The 23,346-nt window shown below is 42.4% G+C and overlaps 1 protein-coding gene across 1 annotated transcript in view; it reads left to right on the forward strand.

Annotated features, from left to right (window-relative positions):
• Window positions 1-600: 600 nt before the first annotated feature.
• Window positions 601-23,346, forward strand: part of LOC148773541 (heparan-sulfate 6-O-sulfotransferase 2-like) — a 35,231-nt gene continuing 12,485 nt past the window's right edge. The window contains exons 1-3 of the mRNA XM_088834327.1: window positions 601-650; window positions 5,483-5,591; window positions 6,376-6,419. Coding sequence (XP_088690453.1) covers window positions 601-650; window positions 5,483-5,591; window positions 6,376-6,419 — 203 coding nt within the window. The remainder of the gene's footprint in view (window positions 651-5,482; window positions 5,592-6,375; window positions 6,420-23,346) is intronic.

A 23,346-nucleotide genomic window follows, 5' to 3' on the forward strand; every position in this document is an offset into this window, starting at 1 on the left:
CCCACTCTCACCACTACTATTCAACATAGTTCTGGAAGTTTTGGCTACAGTATTCAGAGCAGAAAAAGACATAAAAGGAATACAAATTGGAAAAGAAGAAATAAAACGTTCACTGTTCGCTGATGACATGCAGAAAACTAATAGAGCTAATCAATGAATACAATAAAGTTGCAGGATATAAAATCAACACACAGAAATCCCTTGCATTCCTATACACTAATAATGAGAAAATAGAAAGAGAAATTAAGGAAACTATTCCATTCACTGTTGCAACGAAAGGAATTAAATACTTGGGAATATATCTATTTAAGGAAACAAAAGACTTGTACATAGAAAACTATGAAACACTAGTGAAAGTAATCAAAGAGGACACTAATAGATGGAGAAATATACTGTGTTCGTGGATTGGAAGAATGAATATTGTAAAAATGAGTATACTACTCAAAGTAATTTATACATTCAATGCAATCCCTATCAAGCTACCAACGATATTTTTCACAGAACTAGAACAAATAATCTCACAATTTGTATGGAAATGCAAAAAACCTCGAATAGCCAAAGCAAATCTTGAGGAAGAAAAATGGAACTGGCGGAATCAACATGCTGGACTTCGGGCTCTACTACAAAGGCACAGTCATCAAGACAGTATGGTACTGGCATAAAGACAGAAATATAGATCAATGGAACAAAACAGAAAGCCCAGAGATAAACCCACGTACCTATGGACACCTTGTCTTTGACAAAGGAAGCAAGAATATAAAATGGAGAAAAGACAGTCTCTTTAACAAGTGGTGCTGGGAAAACTGGTCAGCCACTTGAAAAAGAATGAAACTAGAACACTTCCTAACACCATACATCAAAAGAAACTCAAAATGGATTAGAGAGCTAAATGTAAGACCAGAAACTATAAAACTCCTAGAGGAGAATGTAGGAAAAACACTCTCTGACATAAATCACAGCAGGATCCTCCAAGACCCACCTCTCAGAATATTGGAAATAAAAGCAAAAATAAACAAATGGGACCTAATTAAAATCAAAAGCTTCTGCACAGCAAAGGAAACTATAAGCAAGGTGAAAAGACAGCCTTCAGAATGGGAGAAAATAATAGCAAATGAAGCAACTGATAAAAGATTAATCTCCAAAATATACAAGCAGCTCCTGCAGCTCAATTCCAGAAAAATAAATGACCCAATCAAAAAATGGGCCAAAGAACTAAACAGACATTTCTCCAAAGAAGACACAAAGATGGCTAACAAACACATGAAAAAATGCTCAACATCCCTCATAATCAGAGAAATGCAAATCAAATCCAAAATGAGATACCATTTCACACCAGTCAGAGTGGCTGCTATCCAAAAGTCTACATGCAATAAATGCTGGAGAGGGTGTGGAGAGAAGGGAACCCTCTTACACTGTTGGTGGGAATGAAAACTAGTACAGCCACTATGGAGAACAGTGTGGAGGTTCCTCAAAAAACTGGAAATAGAACTGCCATATGATCCAGCCATTGCACTCCTGGGCGTACACACCGAGGAAACCAGAATTGAAAGAGATACATGTACTCCAATGTCATTGCAGCACTATTTATAATAGCCAGGACATGGTAGCAACCTAAATGTCCAACTGCAGAAGAATGGATAAGAAAGCTTTGGTACATATACACAATAGAGTATTTCACAGCCATTAAAAAGAATGCATTTGAATCAGTTCTAATGAGGTGGATGAAACTAGAGCCTATTATACAGAATGAAGTAAGCCAGAAAGAAAAACACATATATCTATGGAATTTAGAATGATGCAAATGATAACCCTGTATATGAGACAGCAAAATAGACACAGATGTATAGAACAGTCTTTGGGACTCTGTGGGAGAGGGTGAGGGTGAGATGGCTTGGGAGAATGGCCTTGAAACATGTATATTATCATATGTGAAATGAATCACCAGTTCAGGGTCGATACATGTTACAGGATGCTCAGGGCTGGAATGCGGGGATGACCCAGAGTGAGGATAAGGGGAGGAGTGAGGTGGGAGGGGGGTTCGGGGGGGAACTCATGTACACCTGGGGCGGATTCATGTCAATGTATGGCAAAACCAACCAATAAAATATCGTAAAATAATTAGCCTCCAATGGAAAAAAAAAAGCAGAGACATTATTTTGCCAACCAAGGTCCGTCTAGTCAAGGCTATGGTTTTTCCAGTGTCATGTATGGATGTGAGAGTTGGACTATGAAGAAAGCTGATCGCTGAAGAATTGATGCTTTTGAACTGTGGTGCTGGAGAAGACTCTTGAGAATCCCTTGGACTGCAAGGCGATCCAACCAGTCCATTCAAAGGAAATCAATCCTGGGTGTTCATTGGAAGGACTGATGCTAAAGCTGAAACTCCAGTACTTTGGCCACCTCATGCGACGAATTGACTCGCTGGAAATGACTGATGCTGGGAGGGATTGAGGGCGGGAGGAGAAGGGGACGACAGAGGATGAGATGGCTGGATGGCATCACCGACTCGATGGAGGTGAGTTTGCATGAACTCTGGGAGTTGGTGATGGACAGGGAGGCCTGGTGTGCTGCAATTCATGGGGTCGCAAAGAGTCGAACATGACTGAGCGACTGAACTGAACTGAGCAGATGGCTGGTCCATGTTGAGGTTTGACTGAAAAGAACAAAATTCTAGACAGCAATACCCTTCAATAAAAAAATGACATTCAAAAATTTCAAAAATAAAAGAAATGAAAACCCTACCCTAGGGAGACTATGGGAAGGTGGTGAGAACTCTGGTAGGAAGTGCAACAGGAGAAATCAGAGGGAGCGCTTGGTTTTCCATTTTCAACCAGGTGGTCAGGTTGGCTTTGTTGTGAAGCAGAGACTGATTGAAGACTTGAGGGAGGTTTGGGAGGGTGAGGAGACCAGTGTGGCTGGAGCAGAGTGGGTGAAGATGAGAGCAGCAGGACAGGGGACCGAGAGCTGTCAGGGACTGGATGTGGAGGCCTCAGGGGACATGCTGAGGGCTTGTGCTCAGAGTGAAATATGAGGTGGTAGAGGGTGGCTGTGGGTTGGGTTGTGTCCCCCCGAAAATGATGTTGAAGCCCCGTCCTGTGGAGCCTATGAATGACTTGATTTGGAAATAGGGTTTTTCAGATGTAAATAGTTCAGTTAAGATGAGGACACACTGCATTATGGTGGCTCTAATCTGATGACTGATACATTTATAAGGAAGCCATGTGAACATACACAGAGAGAGGCCATGTGAAGACACAGAAAGAGTTGGAATGAAGTGTCTACAAGGCAGAGAAGTCCAAGCACTGCAGGCCACCACCAGAACCTTTGAAAGAGGCCTGGAACAAACACTCCCTCAGTGCCATCAGAATCAGTCAGCCCTTCTCTCAGACTCCTGGACTCCTGAACTGTGAGAGAATAAATTTCTCTTGTCTGAAGGCATCTCCTGTGTGGTACTTTATGATGGAAGCCCTAGGAAATTCACACAATTATCAACAGAGTATTGATATCATCTGAATGGTAATTTTGATTGGTGAAGTCTGGGTTCATATTGTTCTTTTTGTTTTTCATGCTTATCAATAATGACTTCATACATGAAAGACTTGCCTACTGAAAGGTCACAAAGCACTCATCTGAATCATTCACTTTTTATCCTTTTAGCTTTTGCCTATAGAGCTCTGAGCATTTGAAGGTAAACTTTGTGAATGACGGAAGGTAATTACACAAGGAAATGGAGGTTTGTTTTTCCCCATATGGATATTCCACAACCATTTGTTCAACAAAAGGGTATCTTCCCTCCATTGAATTATCTAGACTCCTCTACCAAATATCCATTGAACACATACACATGTCTGGAAATATTTCTGGATTATCAGTCCCGTCCCATGGATCCACAGCTACAGTACTGGACATGTATAGTAAGCTATGAAACTAGGCTGTGATAATCTTTTTATTTGTGCATAGTCAGAATTATTCAGGCTATCATTGGGCTTCATTTATCACATAAATTTCAATATCAGCTCATCACGGAATTCTCTGGTTGTCCAGTGATTGAGAATCTACCTGCCAATGCAGGGACCATGGGTTCAATCCCTGTTCCGGGAAGATCCCACAAGCTGAAAGGCCACTAAGCCTGAGCACCACAACAGCTGAGCCTGTGCTCTAGAGCCCAGCAGCTTCAACTACTGAAGCTGAAGAGCCTACAGCCTGTGCTCTGCACCAAGAGAAGTCACCGCAATGAGAAGCTTATTTGCTGCAACTAGAGCATAACCCCCACTCACCACAACTAGAAAAAAAAACCGACGGGTGCAGCAGAAAAGACCCTGTGAAGCCAAAATTACATAAACAGACAAACAAATGAATCTTCTAAAAATGAACCTGCCTCACAATGTGGGGGACATCACTTTGTCTCTTGTCAGGGAACTAAGATCCTACATGCAGTGGAGCAACTATTGAGCCTGTGCATCACTACTAGAGTGTTCATCTGTACACTGCACAAAAGATCCCCTGTGACACAATAAAGTTTCCTCATTCCCCAAAGAACCGATGGGATGAAGTAAAGAAAGAAAGTGTTTAAGAAATCAGCTCATCAATTTCTACCAAAATCTTTGCTGGCATTTTGATGGACTCTGTGGATGAGTTTGGGGGAAATTGAGCCCTGAACAATATCAGTTCTTCTCATCAGACATGATTGATGAACATGCATGTGATACATCTCTGCATTTTTAGGTCTTATTCAATTTCTTCCATGGCAGTATGTGACAAATTTTCTTAAATGTACCCTAATGTTTCATCAAGGGCAAAGAACTCTGTGTGTCTAGATCCAACTAGGCAAAGGGGTATTGGAAAAGGAAGATAGGAAGGCAGAGAAGATGCTTGCTGGACCACGTAGGGCTTTTCAGTCAACGGAAAGGCTGTGGGTTCAACTCTGACTGAGAGGGAGCCCATTGGAGGGGTTGGAACTGAATAATTACAGGACCTGAAAGGTTTCAAAACAACCTAGCAGCTTCAGCCATCCATGTGTGGAGTCAAAGTAGCCAAATGATTCCAAGTTTGCTGGCTGAGGAAGGCAGAATCTAACGAGATTCCCATCCCCATGGTGAACTGACTTCACCTTTCGGAGCCAGGTTGGGGAGCACTGTTTAGAAGGGGTTGTACTCATTGCCCCTTCTCCAGCTTTTGCCCAGGTTTCCATCTGCCAGTTGTAAACACTCCCTCCCTCTTTGGAGATTTACCCACAAAAACTCTCATTTGTCTCCTTTTCTTCCAAATGGCTTGGCGGTTTCTTACCTTAGAGCCAATTCCTTAGCAAGAAAAGTAGGTAATAAACAAAACTGTGGTACCTCAATTCAATAATAGTGAAGACTTTGCTATTTCAAGTGAAAAAAGAAACAAATCAATACAAAATAAACACCTTGGTTTAAGCCAAGGGGAGAATTTTTGGGTCTGTGTAACTACAAGGTACAAAGGTAACTTCTGTCTTCAGGCAAGGCAAGAGAAAGGAGAGGGAGTGCTTGGAGGAGTGGTTTTCCATTTTCAACTGGGTGGTCGGGATCGGCTTCGTTGTGAAGCACAGACTGAGTGAGGACTTGAAGGTAGTTTGGCAGGGTGAGGAGACCAGTGTGGCTGGAATCGAGTGGGAGAGCAGCACAACAGGGGGCCAAAATCTGACAGGGACTGGATGTGGAGGCCTTAGGAGACATGCTGAGGGCTTGTGCTCAGAGTGAAGTGGAAGATGGTGGAGGGTGGCTGTGGGTTGGATTGTGTCCCCCCAAAAATGATGTTGAAGTCCCAACCCCTGGGGCCTGTGGATGTGACTTGATTGGGAAATAAGGTTTTGCAGATATAATTATAGTTAAGATGAGGTCACACTCTGTTATAGTGCCCCTAATCCAATGACTGGTATGTTTATAAGAAAGCCATGTGAACACACAGAGAGAGGCTGTGTGAAGACACAGGAAGAGTTGGAGTGAAGTGTCTACAAGGCAGAGAAAGCCAGGCACTGCAGGCCACCACCAGAACCTACAAGAGAGGCCTGGAACTGACTGTTCCCTCGGTGCCATCAGAGAATCAGCCCTGCCAACATCACAGTCTCAGACTCCTGGCCTCCTGAACTGTGAGAGAATAAACTTCTCTTGTCTGAAGGCATTCTCTTTTGTGGTATTTTCTGATGGAAGCCCTAGGAAACTCATACAATTTTCAACAGAGTAGTGATAATCTGACTGATATTTTTGATTGGTGAAGTCTGGGTTCATATTTTTCTTTTTGTTCTTCATGCTTATTGGTATTGACTTCATACATGAAAGATTTGCCTACTAAAACGTCACAAAGTTCTCATCTGAGGCCTTAACTTTTTGTCCTTTTAGTTTTTGCCTGTAGAACTCTGAGCATTTGAATGTAAACGTCTTTGTGAATGATGGAAGGTAAGTATATAAAGAAATGCAGGTTTGTTTTTCCCCATATGAATATTCCACAACCATTTGTTCAACAAAAGACTATCCTCCCTCCATTGAATAATCTAAACTCCTCTACTGTATATTCATTGACCACACACGTCTGGAAATGCTTCTGGATTGTCAGTCGTGTCCCATGGATCCACAGCTCCAGTACTAGAAATGTAGAGTAAGCCATGAAATTAGTCTGGGTTAGTCCTTTTATTTGTGCATAGTCACAATTCTTCAGGCTATCATTAGGTTTCTGTTCCCACATAAATTTCAATATCGGCTCATCAGGGACTTCTCTGGTTGTCCAGTGGTTGAGACTCTACCTACCAATGCAGGGAACACGGGTTCAATTCCTGCTCTGGGAATATCCCACAGCCGAACACCACAACATCGGAGCCTGTGCTATAGAGCCTTCTAGCTGCAACTACTGAAGCTGGAGAGCCTAGAGCCTGTGTTCTGCAACAAGAGAAGTCACCGCACTGAGAAGCTTATCTGCTGCAATTAGAGTGTAGCCCCCCATCACCACAACTAGAAAAACCCGAAGGGTGCAGCAGGAAGTCCTCGCCCAGCCAAAATTACATCAACAAACAAAGGAATCTTGTGAAAAAAGAATCTGCCTCACAATTCGAGGGATATTGCTCAGATCTCTGGTTGGGGAACTAAGATCCTACATGCAGTGGAGCAACTACTGAGCCTGGGCATCATGATTAGAGTGTCTGTGCACTGAAACAAAAGATCCCGAGTAACACAATGAAGTTTCAACATTCCGAAAATAAGACCCAATGGGGCAAAAGAAAGAAATAACATATTAGTTTAAGAAATCAGCTCATCAATTTCTACAAAAATATTTGCTGGCATTTTGATGGACTCCATAGATGAGTTTGGGGGAAATTGAGCCCTGAACAATATCAATTCTTCTCCTCAGACACGATTGAAGAACATGCATGTGTTATATCTCTGCACTTTTAGGTTTTCTCCAATTTCTCCCATGGTTTTCACACGCAAATTTGTGTGTGACAAATTTTCTTAAATGTACCATAATGTTTCCTAAAGGGCAAGGAACCCTGTATGTCTGGATCCAACTAGGCAAATGGGTACTGGAAAGGGAAGTTATGAAGCCACAGACGATGCAAGCTGGACCATGTAGGACTTTTCAGGTCACAGAAAGGCTGTGGCTTCAACTCTGACTGAGAGGGAGCCCATTGGAGGGTTTGAGATGGAATAATCACAGGACCTGACAGGTTTTAAAGCAACCTAGCAGCTTCCACATCCATGTATGGAGTTAAAGTAGCTGGATGATTCCAAGTTTGCTGGCTGAGGAAGGGAGAATCAGATGAGAGTCCCATCCCCCTTTAGAACTGACTTCACCTTTCAGAGCCAGGTTGGGAAGCACTATTTAGAAAGGACTTTACCCACTGCCCTTTCTCCAGCTTTTGCCCGTTCATCTGTTCATCCATCTGCCTGTTGTAAACACTCCCCTCCCTCTTTGGCGATTTTCCCACAAAAGCTCTCATTTGTCTCATTTTCTACCATATGTCTTGGTGGTTTCTTAGCTAAGAGCCAATCCCTTAGCAACAGAGTCAAGTAATACATAAAACTGTGGTACCCCAATTCAATAATAGTGAAGACTTTGCTATTGCAAGTGAAAAAAGGAACAAACCAAGAAAAAATAACCACTTTGGTTTAAGCCAAAAGGATAATTTCTGGGTCTGTGTAACTACAAGGTACAGAGGTAGTTTCTGTCTTCAGGCAAGGCTGGATCCAACATTTGGTTCCCTGACATCTGCCTTTGCACTCCAGCTCCCCGTCTGTCCCTTGCCATCCTGCCTCCCCTACAGCTCCCAAAGTGTCACCAGTTGGATGATATCACCACAGGTGGAGGAAACAAGTGCTCCCATTGTCCAGGTTGGGCCATATGCCCACTCCTGTAATCAGAGGTGAAGTCAACTCTATCATAATCATAATGGGTGAGAGAAAAGGAAAGGGGTTATTTCCCAGGGTGACAGGAGGATACCAGAACGAAGACAAGTAAAATGGATGCCAGGTGTCAAAACCCATAGATGTCCTCCATGTCGGTATAGATTTTCATCAGACTCAAAATCAATATCTAATTTTCTTTTTAAAGTGAGATAGGAAAAATTCTTCATTAATGCTAGCATGGGCCCTGCTACTGACCCTCCCATCAGCTTCCGTCCCCTGACTCTGGGGGCCCATATCCACTTCTTGGGGGTGTCCTCTTCCCAATGCTGTGTTTCTTCCAACACAATTGTGTAACTTCCCAATTAAAGTTTCTAAGGAAGTATTTTTTTTTCAATGAGGAAATGGAGCAGACTTTTATTTTCCAAAGCAACATCATTTCAAAAGTCATGATTGTTTATGAAGATAGTTAAACAACATGGAAATCTAAATGCTGAAATGTTTTTCCCTAATGTCCAGTGATAACATTGACAGTTGAAGGGGGTGGCACTTATTCTGGGTTGTTATACTCAGCATTGCCTGGCATGTTCATTGGGTTGGAAAGTCCTGAAAGACAAGAATATGCCAGACCCAGAATTCTGCAATTTGCTTTCATCTCTTTCCATGTTAGTTCCCACCTATCTGGTTTGCTCTCTGATTGCCATATGTTATTCCAGCAGGTTGGAATTACCATGATTTACTCAACTTTCCCCCCTGATTTACATTCTACCAGTTTTTCACAATGACAAACAATGCAGGATTAATACTGTGGTCGATTCTGCCTTGATCACATATACAAGAATTTTCCTATGATAGATTCCCAAAACTGGATTAAAGTAAATGAGCATTTTAAAATGTAAATAAAAGTGCCAATCAAATGTCCAGAAAGATTTTACGATCACTCTGATACTGTATAAAAATCTTTGTTTTTGCTTCCCTGGCAGTCCAGTGGTTACGAATCTGCCTGCCAATGCAGGGCACATGGGTTCCATCCTTGGGCCAGGAGGATCCCACATGCCCAGTGCAACTAAGCCCGAGTGCAACAACTAACGAGCTCACCATGATCTACTGTCCATACTCCTTGACAAGAGAAGCCTCTGCAATGAGAAGCCTGAGCACAGCAGTTAGAGAGTATCCCCAACTGGCTGCAAGCAAGAAAAACTGCACACAGTTAACAAGTCACAGCACAGCAAAAAATAAACAAATAATTTTCATAAATAAAAATTTTAAAAAGTGTGCTTTTTTCCAGCTATAGCTTTCTCAGGCATTGAAGATTTCAGTTAATTAAGTTCATCTTACACTTAGATCTGCTCTGGTCCTAAAGAGCCAATCTTAAAAAGTAAGAGCCAAAAGGATCAAACTGTTTCCAAGCATCTTAACAGGATTCTGGAAGAAAACTCAAGAATAAGTTTAAGAATAGAAAAATATCAAGCATGCAAGGGAAATTTGATAATGCTTGGCATCCAATGTAAATTTACCAGGAAGCAAAGAAGCAGGAAACTGAAATCCATTATAATAAAAATCAGTGTGTTGTTGTTCAGTCGCTCAGTCCAGTGTAACTCTTTGGGACCCCACGGAATGTTTCTCACCAGTCTTCCCTGTCCTTCACTGTCTCCCAGAACTTGCTGAAACTCATGTTCCTTAGGACGTGATGCCATCCAACCAGCTTGTATGCTGTCATTCCTTTCTTCTCCTGCCTTAAATCTCTCCCAGCTTCTGGGTCTTAGGCAAAGAGTTGGCTCTTCCATCAGGTGGCCAAAATGTTGGAGCTTTCATTTTAACATAAATCAGTTAAAATGCATCAATTGGAAAGGAAGAAATAAATGTGCATTTATTTACAGAACAAATGATTGTCTATGTAGGAAGTTCAATGGGATCTACAAAAGAGCTATTACAATTAATTAATGAGTTTAGCATGGTTTCAGGATACAAGGATACTCCTGAGAGTGCCTTGGACTGCAAGATCAAACCAGTCAATCCTAAAGGAAATCAGTCCTGAATTTACATTGGAAGGACTGATGCTGAAGCTGAAGCTTCAGCACTTTGGCCAGCAGATGAGTAAAGCTGACTCACTGGAAAAGTTCCTGAAGTTGGGAGAGATTGAAGGCCAAAGGAGAATGGGAGGACAGAGGATGAAATGGTTTGACAGCATAATCCACTCAATGGACATGAACTTCAGCAAACTCCAGGAGACAGCAGGGATACAGAGCCTCGTTTGCTACTGTCCATGGGGTTACAAAGAGTTGGACACTAGTTAAAGACTGAATGATAACAACAACATTCTGGTGTTATATCTTAATATATAAATATAACTATAAAACTGACAAAATATTCCAAAATCAATACTGAGTGGCAGTACACAACTTTCTTATTCTCCCACTTCTTACATTGTCTTCATTTACATTGTACTCCTTGAATATCTGATTCTCACAACCTCCCCTTCAACTGGAAGATGAATGCAGTATTAGGAATTGAACAAGATAAAACTAGTCAGAGACAGCAGAGTAAGTAGCTCAGTTTTATTTTCTGCAGTTAACAATCACCAAACAAACTATGTGGACCTTGAGCCCTCAAGCAGCAGCACAGGCACAAGATGAAGCCCCATCAAAGTACTGCAGAAAGCAATGCTCTCGGGAAGGACTCTTGATGCTAGGGCACATAGGCTAGGTTTAACCCCCTCTTCCATGCTGAGGCTTAGCAAAAACTGGGGGCACAGACTGCTGCAAAGGGCCACATCACCGGGGAAAGATGCTCCAGACAGAAGGCAACCAATGTCTGGAGCAGGGCATGGTCTACAGCAGTCAATCAGCTAAAAGGGAGGGAAAATGAAATTCAAGTTCCTGCTGAGGAGGAAGAGGAGCATGTCCTCCCTCTGTCCCTGCACACCGACAAGCCCAGAGCACTACACTTCTCCTCTAGCCTTAACACTCCATACCACTCACCAATCCCTCCCTCGCTCTGGCCCCCTTTAGAACTGACAGAATCAACATGCGGCCACTAACATAGAGCTCCCTCCAAACTGGCCATCGCAGTTGAGTATGTTGAGTCAGGAAGTGGCTAGCATTGTCCGTCTCCTCGTGCAATGAGAAAGGCACAGTGAGGCTGCTGGTGGAGATACGGTTAAGGCACCACTCACACTAGTCATTTTGCCTGTACGTCAGGCTCCCTGCTCAACGGGACCAGCCTTCTCCCACGAGGCCGCCGCTGGACACCCTGGAAATCACCGCCCCTGGGTCCCTTCAGGTTGCTTTGCTTCAACACCATCCTCTGGCAGCCAAACCACCCCTGACCCATACCCTCCAGGCCCCCAGAGTATCCTCCTCTTACATTTTAGGCCCCACTGCCTGCAACCCCCCAAACCTCCCCTAGCCCACACCCCCCCAGGGGCTCCTGGAATAGGGTACCACTGAAGGGGTCGGTTACTCAGAACTCTGGCTCCGGGTGAAGTGTCTCCACAAGGTCCTGGTGCTTGGGGTGCCCCCGGGATCTGCAGAATGACACAGGCTGCGCCACCTGACTTTCCTGCAGGGCTAGGGCCTCTGGGATCAGCCAGGGACTCCAGGACTGATGGCGTCACCAGAGCCATCTGCATCGCCAGGGCCATCGAGGCCACCAGCACCACCCGGCACACATTGGCCCCTACGTGCTTTGCCTGCTTCAAAGGCCACAGCACCTGTGTCTTCACCTAAGCCACCTCTCTGGCCTGATCCCTAGACACACCCCTACCCTCACCCCATATAATGGGAACAAGGTGGGAACAAGCTTACCCCGCCTTGGTGAGTGAGGAAGCAAGGGAACCTGTTCTTGCTCCCTCCTATTGCAGCAGGGGCATCAATAAAACCTTGCCTGAATTTGTCTGGCCTCTAGTCAATTTCTATTGATTAATGAGTCCAAGAACCCTGGTCAGTAACTTACATATCCACTCACTTCCACTTATAGAAATGTTGAACCTGTTTGTTTTCAGCCTTCCAATGCCAATCACTGTGGGGAAACAGAGTACAGAGGTACGATGAAATTTTCTTCTGGTCTCATCAGAAGGCAATGGCACCCCACTCCAGTACTCTTGCCTGGAAAAGCCCATGGACGGAGGAGCCTGGTGGACTGCAGTCCATGGGGTCGCTAAGAGTTGGACACGACTGAGCAAATTCACTTTCACTTTTCACCTTCACGCAATGGAGGAGGAAATGGCAACCAACTCCAGTATTCATGCCTGGAGAATCCCAGGGATGGGGGGGCCTGGTGGACTGCCGTCTATGGGATCACAAAGAGTTGGACATGACTGAAGCAACTTAGCAGCGGCAGCAGCATCACAGGTAGGCAGACTAGAATTTTCTGTTAAGATTACCCCAAATCTAAGCCCTACACTTTGTTGACCTCTTTATCAAAATTGCCTTTGGATAATTAAGAGAAAAGTTGGCCCTCATTACACAAATCTATTAAAAGCTTATGCCTTTCAATCTCAAATCTTGCCCATGAAACCTTTCCTGAGCGAATACAAACCTTTGGACTAAGACCTGTTTGCTGCCCCATCTACTTCAGCCTTTATTTGAGGTGCCTCCTTATGTCTTTCTCCACAACATTATGCCTTTGCTGAATCATAACTACAGCAAAATAATTATTATGGAGTTGATATGACGGGCCTAGAAGAAGGAGGCTGGAACAAAGCCTTTTGAAGGACTATTATTCCCCATTGTAACAGGTTTTATTGCTATTAAGAATTAGCACACAATGGTTTCTACAACTGGATGAATTACATGAATGCTAATGTCAACATCAGACATCATTTAGAAGAGATAAGGAGAAGCATTTTCTATTTCTTTTTTTTTCTTTTTTTAAACCTCTTTATTGAGGCATATTTTATATGTTATAAAATTCACCCAATCCAAGTATACAATTCAGTGGTGTTTAATATACTAAGTGGTGCAACTATCTCATGCATCAATTTTAGGACTTTTTTTTTAATGACCATGATATGATTCCTTATGCTTATTTACCTTTTTTTTTGTCCCCACTGCCAACCTCAGTTAACTACTTATCTACTTGTATCTTCTCTTTTCTTCCTGTCTCCCTAAATTCCCCTTTTCAAGACATCGTAGAAACGAAATCATACAGTATGTAGTCCTATGTGTCTGGGTTAGTGAACTCCGGGAGTTGATGATGGACAGGGAGGCCTGGCGTGCTGTGATTCTTGGGGTCTCAAAGAGTCGGGCACGACTGAGCGACTGAACTGAATGATTTTGAGATTTATTCATGTTGTTGCTTGTATCAGAACTTCATTCCTTTTTAGGATTGAATAATATTTAATTGTATGGATATGCCACATTTTATTTATTCATTTATCAACTGATGAACATTTGGGGTTGTTTCTACTTATGGGCTATTATGAATAATGCTGCTATCAACATTTCTATACAAGTTTTTACTTGGACATATGCTTCAAATGTCTTCGCTATACACCTAAGGAAGGAATGGCATAGCTGGATCATAATTCCTATGTACACTGTTTCACAAAGTAGCTGTACCTTTTTATATTCCCACTAGCAATATATGAGGGCTATTCAGTTCTTTATATCTTCACCAATATTTGTTATTGTCTGGCTTATTTATTAGGGTCATTATAGTGGCATCTTCTTGGGATTTTAATTTGTATTTCCCTAATAACTTTGGAAGGACTTATGCTAAAGCTGAAACTCCAATACTTTGGCCACCTCATGCAACGAGTTGACTCACTGGAAAAGAGTCTGATGCTAGGAGGGATTGGGGGTACGAGGAGATGGGGACGACAGAGAATGAGATGGCTGGATGGCATCACTGACTCGATGGACATGAGTTTGAGTGAACTCCGGGAGTTGGTGATGGACAGGGAGGCCTGGCGTGCTGTGGTTCATGGGGTGGCAAAGACTTGGACACGACTGAGCGACTGAACTGAACTGAACTGAACTGAATGACTTATGATAGAGAACTTTTTGTGTGCTCGTGCAACAAGTTTATGAGTCTTTCTTGAAGTTGATTAGTGTAATGGTTAAGAATTTTAATTTAAATTTAATCAAACATATTTTAAAGCTCAGTGCTTCCTCTTATCATCTGTAAATGAACATCCTGACCATCCTGAGCTGCAGACTTCTTTCCCATAAAAAGAGGAGAGCAGTATGTGGATTCTAATGCTGTGGAGGATTAAATGCTATAATATGTATAAGATGGCTAGCTGATTGGAAAAAATTACAAAAATTACATGAATGCTAATGTCAACATCAGACATAATTTAGAAGAGATATGGAGAAGCATTTTCTGTTTCTAAATGTCAAAGCCATTACTCATCCATCAGGTAATAATTTTTCAATTTTCTTTTCACAAATATAGTACCTTGTCAGGGCTACTGAAGTCATAATTGATTTCACAGCTATGAAACCATGGAAAGCCAAAGGACCTTCATTATAAGACAGGACTTGAAAATCTAAATAAGATACCACTTCTCTCAAGAACCACGAGATCAATACATGACTGCAGCAGATGGAGCTGAACCTTGCATTTACTACATAATCTTGGCTTTGGAAGAGTGCCAGATGGCAGTGAAGTAGGTCTTAAGTGACCATCAAGGGCTCAAATAGGTTGCTTAGTAAAAAAACATGGTGCTTTCAATTAAATGTCAAAGACAATTACATGGGAACCATCAGAGAGCTTCAGAAGTAAGACAGAAAGATTGCATTTCACTAACCTAACACTCCCATTACCAAACTTCCCATCTTTTGGCATTTTGGCAGAAACTTAGTTGCTTCAGGAAAGCATGATGTTCTACATTCACGGAAAGGCACAATCAAAGGGCTTTGGAGTAAACGTCAGTTTCTAAATAAATGTGGGTGATTTAAGGTCATGGAAGTGTGAAATGGCAAGCGTCTTCTTTTGATCTCTCAGCCAACACCTAGAACTCTTGACATTCTTGAACCTGGCCATCATTCTTATGGTAATAAAATAAAATATACCAACAACCATGTCCCTTTACTGCAGAACTGATGAATCCTTTCTAGTGTTTTCATTGGCTCTGTTTTTACCCTTTTCCCCAGTCCCACCAATCATCAATTATTGGTGAAATGCCTCGAAGCTATGACAAACTCAGGCTTCAGTATTTAGCCATCAGGCTGGGGTCTCCTGGTAGCTGGGAAGACCCAGCTCTTAGCCCTCTGAATTCATTCTAAAAGTATTGGACTACAGCCAACATAATCTGTACTTATAGCTAGACCAGCGAAGGAGATTTTATTTATGTGCAACCCAGAGATTGGTCCACCACCTTCAGAGAAACTAAGAAGTGGGTTCCTACCATGACCAGTCCAGGACAAACTTAAGAAGAAAGGCAAGTCTGTGTTTGGCATTCCTCTGTCCACCCTTTAGGGACTCCCATCTTTTCTGTATCCTAGGCCTAGTTACCTGAGGAAGCACCTTAGATGATTAAGCCATAGTTCCCAAACTTCCTCAAAGGAATGCTAGGTCAGGGAGATATTAATAGGCATTTGTGAACAACACACTCACTGACAAGAAAGTTTGGGAAATTAAAATGTGCTATATCCCTCCATGGGAGGTGTGTACAATGCCAATTAGCACTAAACACTTGAAGAAGACTTGCCATTACAAGTCTCTATTTATTTTATTTAACTCAGCTTTTCCTGCCTTTATTTGACCATGGAACACTTCTTTTCATGTCGTAGCTGATAATGTATTGTGGAACTACGATTCCCTGGAGTTCAGCTATAGATTAAGAAGAACATCCCAAAGGTCATGCAAGCATTTTGATACCACTTGGAAATTTTGCGGGAGTAAGGCCTTTCAAGCAGATTTATGATTTCATGTAACTCATCTGTGCAGAATTGTAGCTTTCTTTATGTCTCTGTAACAGAGGTCAACTTGCTTGTGAGTCTGCAGTTCCACTGAGGAGCAAATTACTAAACCTTGCCCCTTTAAGATGATTCAGCATCTTCTGGTTGAAAACTTCATCTCTTGTGGGTAATGAATGACTCATTTGCTTTTGCATTTCAACTCAGTCCATTCAAAGTTCAATACTAGGGCATTCCTCCACTCTCAAGAATTTTCTCCTTCATCCCTCATCATCATCTCTTCCCCTCTTCTCTTCCTCTTCTCTTCCATTTCTCTTGCTTGTCTTCCACCTCTTCTTGAGGACTGTGCTCTTTTGCCAGAAGCAACCTCCTTCTACAGATAAATGCTTTACCTGTATTGCATATTGCATGCCAGAGCAGAGTGTGTCACTGTGAGCCCACCGTACCTTCAGAAGCATGTGGAGAAATCATATTAATTAAAATTTCTTTTCCTCCTGGAAAAAGAATAACAGAGCTAAAATAGCAGAGAGTGGTTGGCTGGACACTCATTAATCCAGGTAGCTCAAAGAAATGCATAAACATCTTTTCCAAATATGCTTTAATATGGGAAATGGAGCAAAACTCAGCACATTGAATATTTTCATGACTATCAGCCATAACACCATGCCATTGCAGGGGAGTTTAGAAAAATATAATTTTTAATTATTTTTCATTTTCTCATAGGAGGCTTTGATCCAACTTATTTATAAAGTTGGTGAAAAGCCCCATACATCTAAGATGACTGCAGATTGAACAGTGTGGAAGGTAGCTGTGATTTTGCTATAAAGACAAGTAAATTAACCCACAGGAATCTGTTATTTATATGATGCACTGACTTCATTATTCTCTAAAATGCCTGTGCTTTGTGATCATATCTATTTAATGTTCCATGCAGTTGTTCACAAAGTAAGTTAACAAATGTGACGTTTAAAAAAATAACTGTTTAAGGGAACTGATTTTTTTTTAACAGGCCAACAATCTCAGCAGGCATGGAACCTATGTCTCATCACTGCCTTTCTCATAATCAGGGGAGCGAGCCAAACCTCCGTCCTCAGGTAGGGAGGAAGCAGCCGGCGCAGTTGGATGCTCTTTTTTTTTTCTTTTTCTAAAACATATTCCCTCTTTCAACAGATACATTTTATCAAGTAAAATCTAAGAGAACATAACAATAGAAAGGAATTATTAATAAACAGCTTCTATCTACAAAATTCCACAGGCTGTATGCATTTCTGGAGCAGGAATGTTTTTGCCTCGGCAAAGCTGTGCAGTTATGGGAGGATGTCCAATGGTTGAAGCAGCACATGAACTGAGGGTGTCGAGAAAGTGAGCATCACAGGGCCTCCCATCCCCCCCACCACCATCCCCGGATGGGTGTCTCACCTGCTTAACTACATATTCGAGAAGGATCACAAAGATTGGGATCTTCACTATCCATCAGAAACTCAAAGACTCAAAACTGAACTTCTGAACAACCTTCCTCCCTAGAAGAATGTTGAAATGTGTTTCTAAAAGCTCTGAAGCCTGAGCTGGGTCTGGTAAGCAGCATGGTTAATGATCCAGACTTCTGGCTCAGCGTGTGCTAGATGGATGCTCATCCCAGCTCTAGGACTGACTGTCTGTGTGAACCTGGGGGAGTGATTTCACCTCAGTTTTGTCATCTGTAAAGTAAAGATGAGAAGAGTTCATTGATTTGAGGCCATATTTAGGTAAGAAACACAATGTCTTTGGTACTTAGGAATATCTCAACGTGTTAGCTAGCGGATGGAGGTAGAGAGTAGCAAAGAAACCGTCAAATCTTATATATGAATCCTAATAAACTCGAGTTCAAGGCTGCTTTGGGATTATTTAGAACTCACAGAAATGCGAGGACCTCTGAAGACCTCTGAAGTCTGGGGCCCTTCCTGATTGAGTGGGCAGCCCGGACTTACACATGCGAGAGCATAAAGACCCCAAGTGACCGGGTAGCCTTGCTTTACTATCTCTGAGCACCTATATTCATTTTGGACCTGCAGTCCATGCATGGGTTTGCTCAGGAAGCTTAACACTTCTTGAGTTTTATTATAAAATCCATGTTGACTTTTCTCCAGAGAAGGCCTTTAGAGTTCATCATATTTCTCGACCCACAGAGGGTTGAGAAGGGCTGCCCTAATCTCTTGAAGAATCTTTTGCTTTCTCCATAAAGACTTTCTTTTGGGGCTTCCCTGATAGCTCAGTTGGTAAATAATGTGCCTGCAATACAGGAGACCCTGGTTCGATTCCTGGGTTGGGAAGATCTGCCGGAGAAGGGATAGGTTACCCACTCCAGTATTCTTGGGCTTCCCTGGTGGCTCAGCTGGTAAAGAATCAACCTGCAATGTGGACACCTGGGTTCAATCCCTGGGATGGGAAGGGCCCCTGGAGAAGGGAAAGGCTACCCCCTCCAGTATTCTGGCCTGGAGAATTCCATGGACTACAGTCCACGGGGTCGGGGTCACAGAGTCAGACTCGACCGAGTAACTTTCACTTTCACTCTAGAGACTTTCTGTGGAGATTCAGATCCCTTCGTTATTCTCTAGTTCCAGCCACAATGGTGTCTGTTGAAGCCTAGACCTATCCCCTCCTCCTTCCCCCTACTGTTTGTTCTTTTGACATCAACCTCACGCCCATTTCCATCTTGCCTCCTCACAAACCTCTCTCCAAGGCAGCATTTTATCCAGCCATGCTTACTCTGCTCCTGGGGCTCTGGCCAACTGCTCTCTGCTGCCCCCTCTTCTTCAAACTGATGGGCACCTAATAGGATTCCTTTCCTGCGGATCATGACTTGGGCAATCTCCACTGGGAAAATAGTTGGCCCTTTTGCGGTTCAAGAAGCCCTTATGGTGTTGGCTCACCCCTGTGGGCATGTAATTACATGGCCTTATTTCCAGAACTCCAGAAAAAGCTTTTGAAATGGAGGATATTCTCCCACAGCTTCATGCCTAAGATTTTGTACTCAGAGAACAATCCATTTTGACTCAAGATTTTGATCCACGTGGAAATGTACGTGGAACAAGGAGGGTTCTCACTCACCCACACTGTAGTTTAATGAAGGGTCTGAGGGTGGGCTTGGGGAGGATACCGAGCCCACAAATAGGGAAGTAGATGGATCCTCAGGGTTGTAGGGATGGGGAGTAGGGGGAGGCAACTGAACAGAAATTTCTGCTCTTCTACTTATTCACAGGGTCCATTTGGGCCTTGTTATCCTCATAAGCATGTTGTCATCACGAGTACTTCCTGCTTTGTCCCTTCAATTTATTTCTGGCAATGAAGTGTAGGGGGAGAACAAGGGGCATCTGATGAAAATGCAGCACTAGTTCCTTGGCTGAGAATGTGGGAAGAGGGGGAGGGGATGAATTCATGCCTAGTGAGCACTTGTACCTGTTACCAAGAATGTCCACAACACATCAGCATTGGTTTTTGGAGAGGGACAGAAATAAGCCACTGAGCAGAGCCATGGTATCTGTCAGAAGAAACGAGTCAGATTCAGCCAGAAGTCAAAAAGCAAGCTCACTCAGCCATGCTGTTCTCTTCACTGGTGTCTCCCTTTCAACAGATGAAGAAGATCCCACAGCTAGTTTATGGTAGAGCTGAGTTTGAGTTCTCTTCTGTCTGAGAGAAGTCACACACCCTTCCTGTGCCAACACGGCAGATGTCTGACTTCACTTGGGTACATCTATGAGGTGGAACTCAAATAAGAAATTTGGGACATACACAACGGGATAGTGTATTCTTCCTTGGAAGCTGCCAGTATAGGGGGAAAAAAATTCGGAAAAGAAAAAATCAGGAAAGAAAAAGAAAGAAACCAAGGTAGCTGAAAGGCATACTTTCTGGAGAAATCAAAAGATAATGATATTTTAGCTCGAAATTTATCTTAATGAGGAAGACTCGATCAATGGAAAGAGACAGATGGGATAGTTTAAAGTTCAACTTCCCTTCTTCTGTTTCTTTGTATAAAAGAGAACCATTTTTTTGATCATCTTTTGCTCAACTGTAATATTCCGCTGCATAAAGAAGATTGAACACCAAATACCACATTAATATGTTATTGGCATCTTTCTTTTTTCATATCTTACATGCTGATTGTAAAACCATCCAGAGAGACTGATAGCTGTAACCTATTACAGTTTCTCAACCTCAAATTAATTTCATAATGTCGCAGTGGAGCCAAATATCCTCTGCTCCAAGAAGTAGCTCAAAGTAGGCAATATTCTTTTCTTTGCTTCTTTAAAACCCTAGGTATGGTTATTTTCTTTACTGGGTGACGTATCTAGACTTTACTTCCTTATGATCCATTACCTGATTCAGTAATCACCACCTCCTTTGAAGTTTCCAATCTTCCAGCAGATGGACTGAGTACCTCTCTGCCAGTGACCCCAGGTTGAGCTGCACAAAGCATAGTGTGAGCAGGGGAACTGTGTGTGAGCTGTGAAATCCATGTCTCCAAATGGCCATTTCACATTCAGAGTTCCAGCTTGAGTCACTGGGCCTGTGTAGACACAACCTAAGCCAATGACCACATGAAGGAACAACTTAAGGTGATGTTCAATGACTACAAGAGCATGAATGCTTCTGTCCCCCCGCCCAAGCTCTTCTATCTGAGGAGAGAAGGTGAGAGCACTCTGTTGCTTCTTCTCCATCACTTGGGGGAAGGGGTTGTGAACAAAGGGACCTGGCACCTTTTCCTCTCATCTTTGAGTCTCAGGATCCCTCTGCCTGCCATAATCAAAGGATCAAAAATGGATTCCATTCTTCCATTTCTTTCCTCTAGGGCTGTACTGTCCAATATGATAGCCACTACTCACCTGTGGTCATTTAAATTACTTAAGATTAAAGTGAATAAAAATGCCTTATTATTAAGTTCAACTACAAATTAATTCCTCAGTCACAGTAGCCACATTTCAAGGGTTTGGAAGCCACAGGTAGCTAGCAGCTATGATTTGAGGGAGAGCAGATGAAGAATATCTCCATCGTTGCAGAAAGTTCTTTTTTGACAGCTCCGCTCTGGACCTTCACTGATTCTGATCTTGAAGGAAAAGCACCATACTGATCAGTTGCAGTGAGAAGGGAAGATATTTCAGGATGGAATTTGCAGGGACAAATATTTATTGTTTTGGTGTGGTAGAATGCTCTAGGAAGAGAGGATTTTTTAAATCTCTTGTTTTCTTTAATAATTTCAATTTTATAAGCATAACCAGAAAGAGTTTAGGATATTCTAAAAAAATTTCTCGATAACTGTGTAAAGTAAAATTTAAAAAGGAGGTAGAAGAATGACAAAGTAGATTCAATGGCTACAAATGAATAGTTAAATCGTTTCCCACATTTCAATGCAGAAAATACTTTCTTAAACAGTGACCTAGTTGACTTAGAAAATATGGTGACTATTACTGTAAAATAGCCTATAATGATGGATAATAATAACCTCAAGTTCATACCTTGAGTTAATACTTATGTGTTCATTTAACCAACATTTTTAAGCACCTGCTGTGTGTCAGGGAATTTTCTAGGCCTCTTGGATCTAGCAACAACCTAACAGAGATTTCCCCCACTATGAAGAAGCTCATATCCTAGTGAATAGAAATAGAAAGCAAACAATAAACATCCTAAATTAGTAAATATATGGAATACTTGGAAGTAATAAATTCTATGAAAAAAACAAAAAACAACAGAGCACAGTAAGGGGCATGCACAGTCCTTGGTGGTGATGTTAGTGGTTTGGACTGGTGGAGGGTTAGGCTTGTTCTCCTGGATCCTTAGGGTAAAATCCTTATTATACAAGCATACAAAATAAAGCTCAGATGGGTCACAATTCATTTATACACACAGGTTTCTATCATAACGTTTGTAAGTAAGGACGTGGCAAGATGCTCTTGAACAATATCCAGGGCATTGCCTTATTGGAGGGCAATATGGTAGCATCTATGACCCTCCTCTGTCCATGAAATTCTCCAGGCAAGAATACTGGAGTGGGTAGTCATTCCCCTCTCCAGGGGATCTTCCTGACCCCGGGATCGAACCTGGGTCTTCTACATTGCAGGTTGATTCTTTACTATCTGATCCATCAGGGAAGCTCTATCACCTTTGGTCATAGCAATTCCACTTTCAGACTGCTGCATCAGTCAGGATAGGCTGGATTATTTTGTGATAACAAAAAAGCCCAAAACTTTACTGTCTTAGAGCAAGAAGTGTTTAGTTCTGTATGTACACATGTTCACCAAAAGATCCGATCCTCACAATATGGGTGAACCTTACAAACATAATGTTGGGTGAAAGAAGCTGGACATCAAAAAGGACATAGTGCTCATGGTGGGCAGAATCTCCTCTAAGATGCCTGGAGCCCAGTGGGCACACATATGTCCCTAGTTATTCAAACACTAATCTAGGTACTACTCTAAAGAAATTTTTCAGATTTACAGTACCAAAGCAGTGACCCTTAAGATAGGGAGATTATCCAGGTGAGGCCCGACCTGGTCAAATGAGTTCTTCCAAATCAGAGGATGTTCTTTAACTGCTGGCAGAAGAGGAAGTCAGAGTTAAAGCACAAGGGGGCCTGACATGAAAGAAGTTCTCTGTTCCTGGCTTAAAGGTGGAAGAAGCCTTGTGACAAGGAATGTGAGTGGCTTCTTTTGCTGAGAATGACCCCCAATCGAGAGCCATCAGGAAAATGAGGACCTCAGTCCTACGACCATAAGGAAATTAGTTCTACCAAAAATTGGTAAACTTGGAAGATGAACCCAGCACCATAGGAGACCCAAGTCCTGGTGGACACCTTGATTTCATTCCTGGGAGGCCCTGAGCAGAGAATCCAGCCACACTCTGCCTGGATGTTTGGCCTAGAGAAGCTGTGAGATGATAGTTTTGTGTTGTGTTAAGCTGTGGAATTTGTGGTCATTTGTGACAGCAGCCACACAGAACTAATACACTTTTGGTTCAATTTATATAAAGTACAAAAGCAGGCAAAACTCATATACACTGATGTAAGTCACAATAGTTGCCATTTGGGGGAGTTTATTAACTAGAAAAGGGCACAAAAGAGGATTCTGGGGCAAAGATAATGTTTTTCAATATAA

This window comes from Moschus berezovskii, chromosome X (assembly GCF_049115385.1).
Source record: "Moschus berezovskii isolate FMDL1 chromosome X, NW_MosBer_1.0, whole genome shotgun sequence".
Taxonomy (NCBI): Eukaryota; Metazoa; Chordata; class Mammalia; order Artiodactyla; family Moschidae; genus Moschus; species Moschus berezovskii.